The 17,305-nt window shown below is 42.4% G+C and overlaps 1 protein-coding gene across 4 annotated transcripts in view; it reads left to right on the top strand.

Moving 5' to 3' along the window:
* The first annotated feature begins 360 nt into the window (after positions 1 to 360).
* The window catches only part of astn1 (astrotactin 1), a 411,265-nt gene continuing 394,320 nt past the window's right edge, over positions 361 to 17,305 (top strand). For all 4 annotated transcript variants that reach the window (XM_066680749.1, XM_066680748.1, XM_066680747.1 and 1 more), the window contains exon 1: positions 361 to 1,276. In XM_066680749.1, the coding sequence (XP_066536846.1) occupies positions 1,003 to 1,276 (274 nt within the window). In that variant the 5' untranslated portion in view covers positions 361 to 1,002. The remainder of the gene's footprint in view (positions 1,277 to 17,305) is intronic.

The raw sequence follows: 17,305 nt of genomic DNA, 5'->3' as shown, positions 1-17,305 counted from the left end.
TTGGTCTTGAGGAATACTACTACTAATAATAATAAAAATAATAATAATTTCCTTTGAAATTCAATGTAAAAACCTGATATTCATTTATTTATTTTTACGTAAGAGTGCATATGTACAACTCTATAACATTGAAATACAATAATTCATTTTTCACAAACAGTTCATGGAAATACAGGTGCTCATTGGTCATTGATAATGGAGATACAAAGACAAGGTTAGGTAATAAACGTGGTAAGGAATCCTTGAACAACCCCTCCAAAAATATGTATAAAGCATAACTTAGCCATAAACAATAAACCCAGCATCTGAGGATGTCCCATAAAGCAGGATTTATGTGATTGTCTGATAACTTGAGCCCAAAGCTGCGGATTGTCCAGTGTGTTTTCTAATGAAGCCTGGCTTTTAGAATCTGTGTAAACGGAAAAATCCTGCTTTGTGGTATATTCCCTCTGGTCTTTGTCTTTAAGAACTAATGGCAAAATCATATGATGAAATGATTTTATGTTTCAGCATATTGAAAACATCCTATATTTACCCTATCGTTTTTATTTTATTTTTTAAGGATGTGTGTGATTCTTGATCTATTTTCTTTACCCACCTCCCACTCTGAACCCCATTTCTGTGTTTACAATTGCCTTTTCATGAGCTACGTTAATGCAATAGTGGGCCTATTTTGATCAGGCACATCCTCTGCGTGCAATGGCGCGCAATGTGATGCAGCTGCAGCGCGAGCTGGAGCGGCTCGGCGGACCGGCTCTGTGAGGCGAGCTACAGCGGCGCTGCTGTGATTTCTGAGGTAAAGTCAGGGATAAAATATCGATTGGTGTCATTTTTAATCCGGAAAGTGTCAAATTTTAGCCACTGTTTGGACTTCCGCTTCTCTCAGTGTCGCGTGTGTGAGCGCGCGTTGGGCTGTTTTCCCCCTGCTGCTTCAGAGAACGCGCGCGGGAAAAAAAAAAAAAAAAGGGGGAAAACAGAACAGCCGTTGAGGCGTCGACCAAAATGGCTCCCCGCTCGCTTCTGCTTCTCGTGGCCGGAGCTCTGTGTCTGCTCCCCGGTCTAAACGGGGATGAGGACCGCGGACAGGACGCCGAGTGTAAGATGAAGAGCGTGACCGTGTCCGCGCTGCCGTTCCTCCGCGAGAACGACCTCAGCATCATGCACAGCCCATCGGCCTCCGAGCCCAAGCTCCTGTTCTCCGTCCGCAACGACTTCCCCGGCGACGTGGTGGTGGTGGACGACCTGGAGAACACCGAGCTGCCGTTCTTCGTGCTGGGTGAGCGCTCGCCTCCTTCATTTTAATGCTTAATAAAGGTAAACATAACCGAGAAGGCAGTGTCAGCGTCACCAAACCGTTCTAACGGTTTTTAACGGTCGTTTTCTTTTAAAATTCAAACCGTAGGGCCTTGTCTTTTTTTTAGAGGACTGTGTTGTTGCTAATACATCACTATTGTCATTACCATCATCATCATTATCAACAACAACAAACAATGTGGTCTTTTCCTCAGGCCTTGACCATCAACTGCAGGTGTCTCGGGTTAAATCATTTCACAGAGTGATAGATACATAGGTAAATATGTATTTACATGGATAGATAGTGAGTTAGAAATTCCCTTGCTATAGAATTAAAAAACCTACAGAAATGACACATTATAAATAACTGTTTGTTCAAAACTTCTCCAAAAAAGCTATTTCTCAGCAGCGTTAGCTTTGAACAGAGGTCATTTCCGACTGTTGGTTTGTCTGTTCGACATTTGTGGCCCAGTGTAAATGATTGTATTTTGAAATTATGTGGAAGGAAATGAAAAAACTATATATTATTTATTTTTCAGGTCAGTGCTGATAACTCATCATAAACAGGACGCTTGCAAAGTCCAATAATAAGTTGGCAGGAGCGTTCCAGCTCTAACAGCTGTTTGTGGATGTAATGTGAGGCAGTTTTCAGTGTTGAGCAGCAGTGTTTGTGCATTAAGTGCACAATAAAAGTTGCAGCGTAATTAGAATTAAACCAACATTCATTTTCAAACAGCCAAGTGATACCAGCAGTGCACAGTGTGCCAAAGCTGTAGGGCTACGTTCCTGAGAGGTTAGTGTTTGTTAATACACATCGGTCCTACAGCAGGAGGCCTATATGGAGTATATCTGAGGTGAGTAAGTGAATGACGGAAATAAAATGTTAAAAACTAGTTTATCTTTCGTAGATGTGTCTTGTTTTAAGCAAAAAAAAATAAGTAACGTCTTGGGCTCGGCCAATTTTAGTCGATACTCTGATGCTTTGAAATTGCTTGTTCTGTACTAAACATCACATGCTACTTGCCACAGAACGTGGATCCACAAAACACACGACCGAATGAAGTAAACTGTAAAAAATCTGGTTTATTTACAGATCTTCACAGAAACAGTTCCAGGATAAAGACGAGTTCCTCAGTCACTTACTTGAAAAACAAAACAGTAATGCAATTTACATCCAGTCAGCAAGACAAAACACTTGTTCTGCATTACTTTCAACAACATTCACTAAAGCGCCAACTTGTCACCGCAGACAGATGTAAGCTCTGTTATAAAACTCTTGTTTTGGGGATTAAGGAAAATAACAGATTACTTCCAGACCTACTTACACATAGTGCTCGTAAAAGCCTTGGCTTTAAAGTCTCGCAGTGCTTTACTTTGAGTGGATTTATCACCATATGTGACAACACGGCTGCCATTAGCCCTGTGTTAAATGCTATTTTATGCAGAAGTGTGTCACCATTGGCAGCTTATGGATTTTTTGCCCTGTTACTTTTCTATGGAGCGGAGGGAGAGAGCTTGGCCGCTGTCCATGGTGCTGATGTTTCGGTTTGGACGGTGCGCCAGCCTGCCGTTTCACACTGTGGCCGTACAAAGTGGTAGGCATCTTTTTTTGGAGGTTGTAGTTATATAATTCATTGCATGGCAATCAATACAGATGGCAGATTTGTATGTTTTTGGAGCAGGGCTTTGACAGATGTGTTGGGATCTGAGTGTTTTGCCTGGCTGTGCCGCGGCGATGACAGGGTTGTCATTTCGAATCATGCTTTATAAAACGGGTTTGAGGGAGGAAATAACAAATGGTGAGAACTCAGATTTACGCTTGTTGAAAAGTGGAGAAATGTCTCTGCACATCTGAGAGGGTCTGGAGATGTTTTTTTTCTGTGTTGTGTGTGTGTGTGTGGTTTTTTTCTTTTCTTTTAATAATGCCTGGTTTGGGTTGTTGTCGCTGTGCTGTGGTGATTTTATCTCGAACAAATTCATTGCAATAGTGTGACCCTCTCCAATCTTTCTCGCTTTTCTCGTGTCCTTTGTACACTTTCTTTTTTATAGGTGCTGTTTTTAGAGTGTTTTCAGTGTGTTTTTTTTGGCTGGAGAGTGCTCGGCCTGGTGTGTGGTTTTTCAAAACATTAAATTACGCTGCGTTCCAGTTGTGAGCAGTGAAGGAACACTAATGGCTAGGGGGTGGATCACAGGGCACCTCGCGATACTTTGCCTGCGATACTGTGATTCAGTGATAACCTGTACATTGGAAGACACTTCTCTACGATATATCACGACATCTGTGTAAACAAAGAGAATACAATACTCGGAAATACTAGGTGTCATATATTTACTGGTGTCAGTTTCACAGAATTTGACACCAGTATGAAACGGTGTGCAGCTTACTGTGTTACATAGTATTCTTGTGTCTCTAAGTCGGAAACACTGTGGTAACGTTAAAAAGATTTCTCAACAAATAGTTCACGATGATGTAGGTGGCTGTAAATGTTCATTGTATTCCTTTGTACAGTAAGATGGTTCTTGTTTGTTTTAAAGCAGTTCTAATTTATTTTAAGGTGGTTCTTGTTAGTTTTACAGTGGTTCTTGTTTGTTTTATGACAGTTCATGTTTGTTTTTAAGGTGGTTCTTGTTTGTTTTAAAGCAGTTCTAATTTATTTTAAGACAGTTCTTGTTAGTTTTACAGTGGTTCTTGTTTGTTTTATGACAATTCATGTTTGTTTTAAGGCGGTTCTTTTTGTTTTATGACAGTTCTTGTTTTAATGCTGTTGTTAGTTTTACAGTGGTTCTTGTTTGTTTTAAAACAATTCATGTTGGTTTTAATGCGGTTCTTGTTTGTTTTAAAACAATTCATGTTGGTTTTAATGCGGTTCTTGTTTGTTTTAAGGTGATTCTTGTTTGTTTTATGACAGTTCTTGTTTGTTTTAAGGTAGTTCTTGTTTGTTTTAATGTGGTTCTTGTTTGTTTTATGACAGTTGTTTGGTTTAAGGTAGTTCTTGTTTGTTTTAAGGTGGTTCTTGTTTGTTTTACAACTATTTTGTTTGTTTTATGGTAGTTCTTGTTTGTTTTAATGTGGTTCTTGTTTGTTTTACTACAGTTCTTGTTTGTTTTAAGGTGGTTTTTGTTTGTTTTACAACAGTTCTTGTTTGTTTTAAGGTGGTTCTTGTTTGTTTTACAACAGTTCTTGTTTGTTTTAAAGTGGTTCTTGTTTGTTTGTTTTAATGTGGTTCTTGTTTGTTTTATGACAGTTGTTTGGCTTAAGGTAGTTGTTTTTTTTTAATGTGGCTCTTGTTTGTTTTATGACAGTTCTTGTTTTCAGATGGTTCTTGTTTGTTTTCAGATGGTTCTTGTTTGTTTTACAACAGTTCTGGTTTGTTTTATAGCAGTTCTTGTTTGTTTTACAACAGGTCTTATTTGTTTTAAGACATTTCTTGCATCACAGTCCTTGTCTCTTTGCTTTGTGCCTTCTGTATTGTAAAAGCTGAAGTGGACCCAAACTAAAGGGGACAATGTGGGGGGGGCGACAAATCAGGCATTGTCCCCTTAAGTTGATAGTTTGGGTCCACTTCAAATTTCAGCCATGTTCACTGTGAATATTATTTTATTCTTTGAATCACAGGTTCACCCCATTCATTTGATTAGCACCAACATGTGGATTAATGAAGCAATATTTGACGTCATGTAACAATAACGAATCCCAAAAATGAATGATACAATTATTGTGGTGTATCAATATTTTGTCCCACCCCTACTAATTGAAGGTTTTTTTTATTTTTTATTTATTTATGTATTTTTTTTACCCCCCCCCCCCCCCCCCAAAAAAAAAAAAAAACGTCATTCCCCCACCCTGACCTTGCACTTTTTAAAGCAGGTTGCATAATAATATGAGTGTCCCAGCAGAGTGGGAGCTGATACAATTGATTCATTATTAAAACTGAAAGCAATTCTGCGGTTACAAGTAATGAATCTGAATTTCACTTCCCAATCTAAGACCCCCACTACTCTACTAAACTTTTAATGGAAAAACCACACCAGGGACCACCGTGTGGTTTGATGCCAGCACTTTCACCGATATTTGAATGCATGAGGACCTGCATATTTATAAAGCGATGTCCCAGGAGTTAAAAAAATAGTGTCAGCAACGTATCTAACTAGAACTCGAGTTTGTCAACACTGTTCGGATGTGACTGCATATTTTATCGCATGCCGTTTCCTGCGTGGAGTATTTAAAAACCTAAACAGTGTTAGAGGCAGGAATGAGCCTGCCTGAGAAAAGATCTTGGGTGGGTGGGGGGAGGGGGGTGCGAAGTGTATTATAAACACTCCGTACTGAGATTTGCATTTCCTTTTATAACTCAAATGTACTTAGAGTTGGTGGCCGTAGGAAGTGTTATAATTTAATAAAACTCTTTTCTGTCGACTTCTACACATTCTTTATGTTCACGTCTTACTCTCCTGGTGATCGGGATGAATTCTGGGAACTCCCACTGCCCTCGCTAATCTCTAGTAATGTTATTACATTCGTTAGGCTTTTCGCTGTTCAAGCATCATTTATATATTTAGATTTCTCTGTTGGTAATAATTTTACATCTAGTTCTAAGGCTTGTTTTGCAGTTAATGAAGGTGCTATACAAACTATATTAACCATGATTTAAAGTTGTTTTTGGAGTTTTATTCCAGTCTGTTTGGCATGGCTCAGTTTGATTTATTTTTGTTAAAAAAAGAAAAACACATCATTTAGAACTCTTCAGTCTCTGTTCAAGTCTGAGTTCATGTTACAGTTAAGACAGGACATAAGTCCTGATCCAGATCATGATGAATAATGTTTAATACACAGTGAGTAGACCATGTTTTAACGTGTAACAATACGTAACTTGCTCTTTAGCAATGAGTGAGATCTCTAAGTCTCTCTGTCTGCCTCTAAAGATGTGTGCTGGTGCTCTGTAATTAGCATAACCTCGGTATTCCAGTACGCTGATTACTGTGTGTATTGTTATACGGGTCAAATGACCTCCTCTGGCACTGCGTGTATGTTCTGATGGTGTGGACAGATTTAAACCCAGCCGTGTCTTGTAGAAATTTGAGCTGGGTCTTGTTTTTAAAACGTTACAGTGTCTCAGTTCATCAGTGTTTAACGTTGGAGAGAGGATTCACTCCAGTTTGTTTACATCCTTGTTAAAGTGTTTACAGACAGTGTAGCAGTAGCAAGCAGTGAGGGAATATCCATAATGAACAGAAGCGAACAAAACCTGTCTTTAGAAAACAACTGAAAAGACTAACACTAAGATTAGAAATAAACTAGAATTCTTAAACAAATAATAAAAAAAAAAAAACTAGGTGGGTTTCCATCCAAAACATTTGCAAATATTTTGCACAATAAAGAAACATCAGCAGAAGACAGGTGAAATGAGCCGTGTTTCCATCCACTGGACGTGAATAAACATAGTGCGTAGCGTAATCAAGCATATAGCTCTGTGTGTGTGTGTGTGTGTGTGTGTGTAATGAACATATAAATAAATACAATTTACAGTTAAAGTTGTCAATTGTTAGTCACATTTTGAGTGCTGTTGTATTTACACTTGGGTCTGTCCTGCTCCTATAAACACTCCAAGCGTGAGAAAGAAAAACATCCATCCATTTTCTATGAGTCAGTTGAAACAGTTCGGTGTCAGGGGCCATATTCTTCCACGAGCCGTTTGGATGGCTCCCTTATTGTGGTGTCACACTGGGGAAATTTGCATAGACTCTGGTATTGGTGAAGGTGTTTGCGCAGGCAGAGCCGGACCGCCCTCTACGCTCACTACGCATGTTGCGTGTGGCCCCACAGATTAACGAAGGCCCCCTCGCCTTGGAGAGTTTGTGTATCATCAGAAGGTGAAGAGAAACTATCCTTCAGGGAAAAAAAAAGACTCCATGCGACAGCTGTGAGATAAACCTGTAACTGTTCTTCTCGAGGTTGGAATGTTAATAAATAATATCCATACATAGCCGCGGGAATATATTTAGAGGCGACGTGCACTGAGCAGCTGCTCTCCGCGACTTTAAAAGCCTCACAGTGCCACAGTGTCATTAACAACCTTTAGAAGCAGAAGAGTGAAAAGTGAACATTACTGATGTTTTAATACGGTCTAGTATTCGTTTAACCTTTCCCCAAACACACCAGTGCAGTCTAAAAGATTCCTGCTATTTCAGACCACCTTAAAATATGACCTCGTTATTTCCAAGTGCTAGGTTGAGTTCTTCGAAGTCTCAGTTCCACCTTAAATACTGCCCCTGTATTCACACAGTCACAGTAACGCCGGCAGAGATGAAGTTTTCGTTAAACACCTTGAACAGTGAAGCAGTAACAGGCTCCTGGACAAAACTACTGCATTATTTAAGGAGACACAAAGCTGCAAGCTGGAGAATAAACAGCTACGTTTGCTTCTCTTCCTTCTGTTCCACCTTAAAGACTGCAGCTGTTACAGAGTGAGACCTAGACGCTGGAGAGATGATCACAAAGATAATTGTGTTAAAATTGTGTATTGTTTTTTTTTTTAATGAATATTGCTTGTTTACACCTCATTATGTTCAGTATGTGGCTGGTTGTTCTTGAGCTAAAAAATGAGGGAGAGAATTAGTGGAGGGTCAGGTGCGACTGTCAAAATGGTCACATTTTGGCTCAGAGTTTGAAATTTTGTTCTGAAAAAGTCTGAGCTCTGATAATGAAAGGAGAAGAGCAGCAGAGCGTTGGTGAACTACCAAACATCAGCCGAAACACAGCTAGCGGCGCTAAGAGGAACAAACAGAAGAGACCCATCCAGTACCCAAAGACACACAGGTCATTAACAACTCATTTGCATAAAAGTGACAGAGCCCTTAAACGGCTCGGACTGAAACAAGCGAGAACAGAGCTGGTGAGGTCTCGGTAGGTGAGAGTTACTTTCTCATTATTTTAAATTATTTTTGTAACCACAGACCACCATTTACCATTTACAATGGAGCCAAGGCGATCATCTCATCAGGGCTTGAAAATTAGAAAAAAAAAAAAAAAAAAACATTAATAAAGGAAAACTGATAAAACGAATTATTCATTGATTCATTGTAAGTAAAACCCTTATCCAGTTCAGGATCGCGGTGGGTCCAGATCCTACCTGGAATCATTGGGCGCAAGGCGGGAATACACCCTGGAGGGGACGCCAGTCCTTCACAGGGCGGCACACACTCACACATTCACTTACAGCTAGAGACACTTTTGAGTCACCAATCCATCTACCAATGTGTGGTTTTGGACCGCGGGAGGAAACTGGAGCACCTGGAGGAAACCCACGCAGACACAGGGAGAACACAGCACACTCCTCAGAGACAGTCACCCGGAGGAAACCCACACAGACACAGGGAGGACACACCACACTCCTCACAGACAGTCACCCGGAGGAAACCCACGCAGACACAGAGAGAACACAACACTCCTCACAGTCACCCGGAGGAAACCCACACAGACACAGAGAGAACACACCGCACTCCTCACAGACAGTCACTCGGAGGAAACCCACGCAGACACAGGGAGAACACAATACACTCCTCACAGACAGTCACTCGGAGGAAACCCACGCAGACACAGGGAGAACACAATACACTCCTCACAGACAGTCACTCGGAGGAAACCCACGCAGACACTGGGAGAACACACCACACTCCTCACAGACAGTCACCCGGAGGAAACCCACGCAGACACTGGGAGAACACACCACACTCCTCACAGACAGTCACCCGGAGGAAACCCACGCAGACACGGAGAACACACCACACTCACACACACACCTGGTGTGGGGCTCAAACTCACAACCTCCAGGTCCCTGGAGCTTTGACAGACACTACCTGCTGCACCACTGTGACGCCCTGAAACGAATTAAATAAAGATAAATGTAAACCAATATCTAAAACATCCAAAAGTCATATTAAAAGTAAACGAAAGAAGTGTCAGGCTGAGTGGAGGTGATGAGAGGAGTACAGTTATAGACAGACATTTAGAAAAAAATAAACACAAGTCAACAATTAAAAGAAATATAAACAAAACTGTATAAAGTCATTAAATGTGAACTAAAATCCACTGAGTGGAGGTGGTCAGACTCTAAAAGTAGTCCATTAAATTAAAATATATTTAGCTGCCTGACTGTGTGTGTAAGTACAGTTTAAAAAAGTCTGAGCTCTGATAATGAAAGGAGAAGAGCAGCAGAGCGTTGGTGAACTACCAAACATCAGACGAAACACAGCTAGCGGCGCTAAGAGGAACAAGCAGAAGAGACCCATCCAGTACCCAAAGAGACACAGGTCATTAACGAGGATGACAAAGTGCATCTGACCGTTCTTTACACAATAGTACACTGACAAAGACGAGAGGCCAGTGCTTCCAGCTTAGCAGGAGATTAATCTTCAGAAACCGGGCCCTCAGCGAGAGTCCGGAGAGTTCTTGGAGAAAACGGTGCGTAAAAGAACATAAAATATGTTCCGCTTCCGGGTGAGAGTACGCTGTGCGCGTTTGTTGCTGCCGCTTCTCGCTGGAATTATTATTATTATTTCTTTTTATTTTTCTTCTCCCCCCTCCCTCATCCCTGGTTATTTGTCTACTTTTTCAACTGTTTAACTCCTCCTCATCTCCGGAGTTATCCTGGTGGCTGGCTGGTGCTGCGGGGTGGCAAACGTGGCGAGGCCTCGGGCGTTTCGCACGGGAGTTGTCACCAGCTCTTTCTTTTTTTTTTTTTTTTTTTTTTTGCGCCCCCTCTACATTGGTCATGGCGTTCGGGTACACGCCAGCCCAACTCCACACTTTTTGCCTTCTTTCTCGGCTTGACAGTTCCACGTACAAATTATGTCAGTCACTTGGAATAACCCGGCGCCCACGCTACATTCATCGCTCCTCCAGACCTCGACTTACGGCATATCGTTCTTCGGACTCTGCTATTCCGGTCATATGGTCTAGTGGGCTGAATCAGCGCTTCGCATCTCCGTACAGCTCTCGAGGAATCAACGCTGACGTTCTCCGGTCTTTCTCACGAGCCACCCCACTGCCATCGATGCACTGCTCTAACACGTCTCACAGACTTAAACTTGGACTACTCAACTCCCGCTCTATCACAGATAAAGCTCCTTTACTTAATGATCTCGTGGTTGTGAACCACATCAGTGTATTTTTCCTCACAGAGACATGGCAAAAACCTGGTGATCATTTCCACCTAAATCTGTTGACTCCTAGTGGTTTTAGATATTTAGCCAAGCCCAGGCCACAGGGGAAGGGGGGTGGTCTCGCTGTAATTCTTGATGAATCACTTAATGTATGTCTCTGTGAGTTTCATGAGGTAAAATCATTCGAATACATGGCTCTGAAACTGGTCAGCTCAACCCCTGTGCTGTTTCTGTTAATCTATCGCCCACCAAAGACCTCCTCTGACTTCTTCACAGAACTCTGTGAGATACTCACCTTGGCCAGTTCTGCATGTCCAGCTCTGGTCATGCTAGGGGATTTTAACATTCATGTTGATGCTATCTGTTCACTGACAACTGAATTTGAGTCTCTGTTGGGCTGCTTTAGCTTGACACAACATGTTGATTTTCCCACACACTCACATGGCCACACATTGGATTTAATTTGTTCTTCTGGTCTATCTGTTACCTCTGTCTTTGGCTCTATTGTTGGTGTTTCTGACCACAAGCTTGTTGAAGCATCTGTTAACATCTCTGTTTCACGCCAGTGCAGTAAATCTACCGTCTCCTTCCGTAATATCAAAGCTATCGAACCTCAGTCTTTTTCCGCCCTTCTTCAGTCTTCTGCACTTTCTTCTATTTCCCGGCTGTCCTGTCCTGATGAAATTCTGACTCTCTTTAATGACAGTGTTTCTGGTGTACTAGACCAATTGGCTCCCTTAAAGACTAGACAGGTCCCTGCTGGTCGCTCCTCCCCTTGGTTCACTCCTGAACTCCGTGCTTTAAAAACCACTGGTAGGTGTCTGGAGCGCCGCTTCAAGAATTCTGGTCTTACTGTGCACTTAATGGAATATGCTGACCACATGATTTCTTATAATACTGCTTTAAAATCTGCCCGTTCTGCACACATTACATCTCTTATTAATAATTCTGGTAACAAGCCCAAAACACTTTTCGCTACTGTTAGTAAACTCATTCAGCCACAAACAATCAAAAACTTTAACACTGCTGAGCAATGTGAAGTTTTCCATAGATTTTTTAATGACAAGATTGCTAAAATCTACCATCAGCTCCTCTCATCTCCTTCTTCACCTGAGCATTGTTTCCATTTGAGCCCAGCTCATAAACCCCTGGCTAATTTCTCTCCCATTGATCCAGAGCTTATATCAGAGCTTATAGTTAATTCCAACGCTTGTACCTGTCTCCTCGATGCTGCTCCTACCCCACTTCTTAAAAAATATTCCGCCATCATATCCAGCCCCATTTCCCATCTCGTTAATATGTCTCTTGCCTCAGGTTATGTCCCCATAGGCCTTAAAACATCTGCCATCACACCCATTCTCAAAAAACCTGGTCTGAACACAGACAACCTTGATCATTTCCGACCTATTTCTAACCTCCCCTTTTTAGCTAAGCTGTTAGAAAGGGTGGTGGCCATTCAGTTAGAGTCATTTCTGATGGACAATAATCTTTTTGAGCCTTTTCAGTCTGGCTTCCGCACAAAACACAGTACTGAGACAGCCCTTCTGCGGGTTTTAAACGATATCCTACTCGCTACTGATTCTGGTGCACTCAGTATCCTTCTTCTCTTAGATTTGAGTGCAGCATTCGACACTGTTAATCACAGCATACTCATCTCTCGTCTCTCAGCTATTGGCATAACTGACACAGCACTTTCCTGGTTTATCTCTTACTTTACCAATAGATCTCACTTTGTTGCTCTTGGTACACACAGATCTTCCCCTAGTACTGTTACACAAGGTGTTCCCCAAGGTTCAGTCCTAGGCCCTATACTATTCATTATATACATGCTGCCACTTGGCCAGATCATCCACAGCCATGGTCTTAAATATCATTGTTATGCAGACGACACTCAAATCTACGTGAGCACCAAAAATACCTCCACTCTGCCCCCCTCTGCCCTTATTTCCTGCGTTCAGGATCTGAGACACTGGTTGCACGCCAACTTTTTGAAACTCAACACAGAAAAAACTGAAGTCTTGCTCACTGGCCCCAAGTCCATTCTTTCAAAAATCTCTGATATCACACTTAACTTTGATGGTGTGGCTGTAAAAACCTCTCCAGTTGTTCGCAATTTAGGTGTACTTCTTGACTCCTCCCTGTCCTTCAAACCTCATATTAAGGCCCTAACCAAAACATCCTTTTTCCATCTACGTAATATTGCTCGCCTTCGTCCCCTGCTTTCTGTTAAGGACGCTGAAATTCTGGTCCATGCTTTCATTTCCTCCCGTTTAGACTATTGTAATTCTCTCTTCATTGGCCTTCCTTCTACGACCATACACTTCCTTCAGTGTGTTCAGAACTCTGCTGCTCGGGTCCTCTCTTATTCTAAAAAATCAGCTCATATCACCCCTATTCTTCATCAGCTCCACTGGTTACCTGTCTCGCTCCGTATTCAGTTTAAAGTTCTCCTGCTCACATACAAAGTTCTGCACGGTCTGGCGCCAGCCTACCTTTCTGAACTTTTACACTCCTACTGTCCTACTAGATCACTGAGGTCCTCTGAGAGCGGTCTTTTGTCAGTACCAAAATTTAAACTGGTTACTGCTGGTGGTAGATCATTCAGCGTGATGGCACCCAAGCTCTGGAATTCATTACCACAAAATCTTCGTCTCTGCTCTTCATTTTCTGCCTTTAAAACCCAGCTAAAGACCTATCTTTTCTCTCAGTACTTCTGCACTCTGCAGGCATAAGTGTATTCCTCTATATTTTTATTATTATAATTATTATTATCATTTTTTTTTTTTTTTCCCCTCCCCCTTCTCTTTGTGTAAAGCGACCTTGGGTATTAGAAAGGCGCTATATAAATATAACTTATTATTATTATTAAAAAGCCTGATAAACAGTCGACTGTACCACAGACCTGACCAAGACTATCAGAGTGATCTGGGCCATCTGTGAAACCTGGGGGCGGTAGTGTTTTAGAAACTGTAGTACGAGAAGCTGAGCTCAGCCCTCTTTCTGTGAGGAGGAGAATCTGATCACACGTTCCTGCTGCAGTGGTATTGTCCATGGCAAGGAGACTTGTAGCTGTCATAAGCGATAAAAGTGGACATCAAAAAAATGAAGCACAAACAAACCAGTGAAATCTCAGTAGAGAAGTGAGTGCTGGTGTTTTCTGGAGCTACTTTCAGTGTAAAGACACTTACAGTCAAACCATTCTGTTCTTATGGTGTGGTTTCTGCCACAAAAAGAAAGTGCAGTTAAAGGCATTGTTGTCTGTGACCTGCTTTTCTCCAAGCCCCACAGCAGTGTTCTCCCCCTGTGTAAACAGCCCCTGTTCCTTTAAATGATAATGAGCCGCTCTCTGTTCACCCCGACCCCGAGCGCACAGCAGTGAGGAGCGAGGAGCAGAAGCTCTGGTTTTTAGCCGTTTTCACTCTGTTCTCTTTCTTCTACGTTTTTACTCAGCGCTCTTATTCCTTTGCGCTCGTTGTCTGTTTTACTGAGTTTAACCTCGTCTTCGCGCTCTCACATAAACATGGGTCCAGCGCTGTGATTGGACAGACTCAGACGAAGGGGCGGGGCCATTGTAAAGTCTCTGCACTTGACGTCAGACGTGGAGCAGAATCAGAGCTGCTCATCACATCCTGTGTTTTCAGACTTCAGCAGCACACAGAAAGCTGACAGGGTGGTCTTGTTTCACAGTGTGTGTGTTGGTGGCCTCCACACAGCCCTCCTGGACTTCAATGCGTTGTGTGGTTCAGAGTTAAACACATCTTTCTACACGATCCGTTACTGAAACACTCACTGTCCTCATGCATTAGATTCATTGACGTTACTAAGATGGATTGATGATTAAACTGTAGCATAAGGTTAAGCCTCGTAGATGGATGTAACTCCAGGTGTTTGCACTCCTCTGCCCTCCTCGCTGTAGCCTTGTTCTCCTGTTATTAATGCAGTGTTTACAGAGCAGCCACAAGTGTTTGAACAAGCTACTTTTAATTAGGTACATTAGGGTAATTGGTTCAGTAGACTACAGAAGCACACACTTTCCACTACCTTTGAAAACATGTTAGGGACTCAATCTTAATTTGTAGCCCACTTTTCAAAATGTCATTTACAATATTAATCCACTTTTCTGACACGATCACTAAGCAGCGCCGTGAGCGCCGACGCAGAGGCGTCCTGGGGGCCTTCTGTTGTGTTCGCTTCTTATGCGTTTGGCTGAAAACAAGCAGTAAAAGATGAGATTAATGGAATTGACCTGTTCTCTTCTACCTTTTCTGTTTTTTTTCTCTTCCTCAGTGATATTCCTGGATTTTTGAGCCTGAGCTCGCTAGGTTTTCTTGTCTTGACTGCAGAGAGAGAGAGAGAGAGTGTGTGGCAGTGAGCGGTTTCCATGGCAACAGGAGCCGGTGCTTAGATGGTGCCTTGAAGAGCGATGACGTTAGGTTTTCCCCCCTCAGGAGGAGGAGAAGAGCAATAGTATCCAAGTACATCTGGAGAGAAGCGAATGCAAATGAAGCTCTCGCTGGCGGACGCTAGCTTTGTGTTGGAGTCTTTGGTGTTGGCTTCTGTTGCGTTCCTGGTCTCTGTCGACCGGCTTTTAACTGACGTTTCTTTTTAATCACGGGTCCTTTTACGTTTCCCAGTCAGGACTGAATCGTCTTAAAGAAGGGGAAGCGAGTATTCTGGAAACGTTAATTCTTTGATCTCCAGGTTGTTGTCATGTTAAAGGGCCGCTGACGAAGAATAGAGTTGCTGTTATTCCAGCAAATGATAATGTAGTGCACAGTAAACAATTAGCACTATTCAGCAGTTGGGGGCAGCTGTGCTTGGGACCGTAAGACTGGAGGGTGTGTGTGTGTGTTATTGCGTAAAGGATTAATTAAAACCTGTTAAAAACTGAAGTGCAAAAAGATATAAATTCATGATCCTAAAATTCAATTTATACCAAAGAGATTAGATCCATCTTAAAGGTTAACACCAAAATCCTCTCAAGCTCCTTCATGCAAGTGGCCACTTGAGGTTGACGATTAAAAAAATTAATAAATAAATACACGAATAAATAAATAACCCTCCACAGTGGAACACAGTTCTGTTTCTTAATGAAGCGTCTGTGACCTGCTTTGGTCCAAACCCCACGAGCCCCACAGTAGTGTTCTCCCCCTGTGTAAACAGCCCCTGTTCAGAACGCCCGCTTTCAGCACCTGTTCCTTTAAATGATAATGAGCCGCTCGCTGTTCACCCCGACCCCGAGCGCCCAGCAGTGAGGAGCGAGGAGCAGAAGCTCTGGTTTTTAGCCGTTTTCACTCTGTTCTCTTACTTCTCCGTTTTTACTCAGTGCTCTTAGTTAGTGTCTGTTTTGCTGTGTTTAACCTCAGGATCCTAAAGTGGCGCAGGACTTCAGGAGTGCATCACCCAAGATAACTCCCAACATCATTGCTGCGAATCCTAAAATCCCAGGGGTTACGGTGGCGAATGCGGAACATGGCTCTGATGTGCTTCCCGTCGACCGAGTCATCCCCAGGGATGAGAGCTGGGGGTTTTGGTGTGGGGGGGGGGTTAGAGGATGTGAGCAGGACTCAGAATCGGGTCTGACAGATGTTCTCTGTGTGGTTTGGTGATTAATATCCAGTGTAAAAGTTTAATTGTGTAATCAGTTGACTGTGTGGGTGTGTGGAGTGGTAGATGATCCATTAACAGGCTGGTGTTAGCCTCTTGGTATTTGAGGCATGACTGTACACACCCGGGCGTAGGATTGGAAAATATCCAAGAGGAGGAAACACTGTGGTTTTAATGACTTTAACTAAAGATAATGGATTCTAACTATTTTCTAAAGGGGCGTTATTTTTTTTTTTTTTAGCAGGAGTATGCTCAGTCTTCAGTGACCAAGCAGGGTGTAGAACTTTTCAGCATTGTGTTCAGGTCAGAGTCCAGATTTAATCTTTTATCGGGTCTCACATTAAACATTAAGTAGCTTGGAAATGTTATTAAAGACTCATCAACTGAACTCGCTTCAGCACCTGTTCCTTTAAATGATAACGAGCCGCTCGCTGTTCACCCCGACCCCGGGCGCACAGCAGTGAGGAGCGAGGAGCAGAAGCTCTGGTTTTTAGTCGTTTTCACTCTGTTCTCTCTCTTCTTTGTTCTCATTTTCTCTGTTTTTACTCAGTGATTGGACAGACTCACACAAAGGGGCGGGGCCATTCTAATGTCTCTGCATGTGAAGTCAGAAGCGGAGCAGAGTCAGAACAGCCTGTGTTTTCAGACGTTCAGCAGGAGATTCAGCGCTCCCGTTGTCTGGATCGTTTGGTGTGAGGGGGGTCAGAGGAGCTGCTTTAACTCTTTTTCTTGACGTTCTGATCAAATCAACAGTGTTTACTATTAATCTTTAGTCTTTGTTCACGCAAACACTTGAAATGGACATAGTAAATGATCAATGAACACTGCAGAGTACAGTAGTGTGGGAAAACTGCTTATATTTGAATTTAATTAATTAATGCTCATGTGAGGCAGGTTATGTAAATAAAGAGTGATCTGCCAACTTGCACGTCGCTCTCGGCACACGTACATTTTACATCCAAATGTTACATGCCACCTGCCGATTCCTGATACAAGGGGTCTCCTGTATAAGCAGCGGTATTTGAGTTGGCAGGGAGAAGATGGAAGTGGCAGCCACTAATAAGTGGTGGTGGTGGTGTGGTGAGTGAAGTGGTTCATCCCGTCACGGAGATCCAAGCCCTACACTGTTAGAAAAAATGGTGCTGTACAGGTACGTTATAATTAACAAAGGTGCAAACAGTATAAATCTACTTTTTTTAAAGTAACAGTAGTGGTTTTAAAGTCTAGGTACATTACATTCTCT

The sequence above is a fragment of the Hoplias malabaricus genome, chromosome 9 (genome assembly GCF_029633855.1).
Source record: "Hoplias malabaricus isolate fHopMal1 chromosome 9, fHopMal1.hap1, whole genome shotgun sequence".
NCBI lineage: Eukaryota > Metazoa > Chordata > Actinopteri > Characiformes > Erythrinidae > Hoplias > Hoplias malabaricus.
The sequence above is the reverse complement of the archived record's forward strand: the minus strand, read 5'-3'. Positions and strand labels throughout refer to the sequence as shown.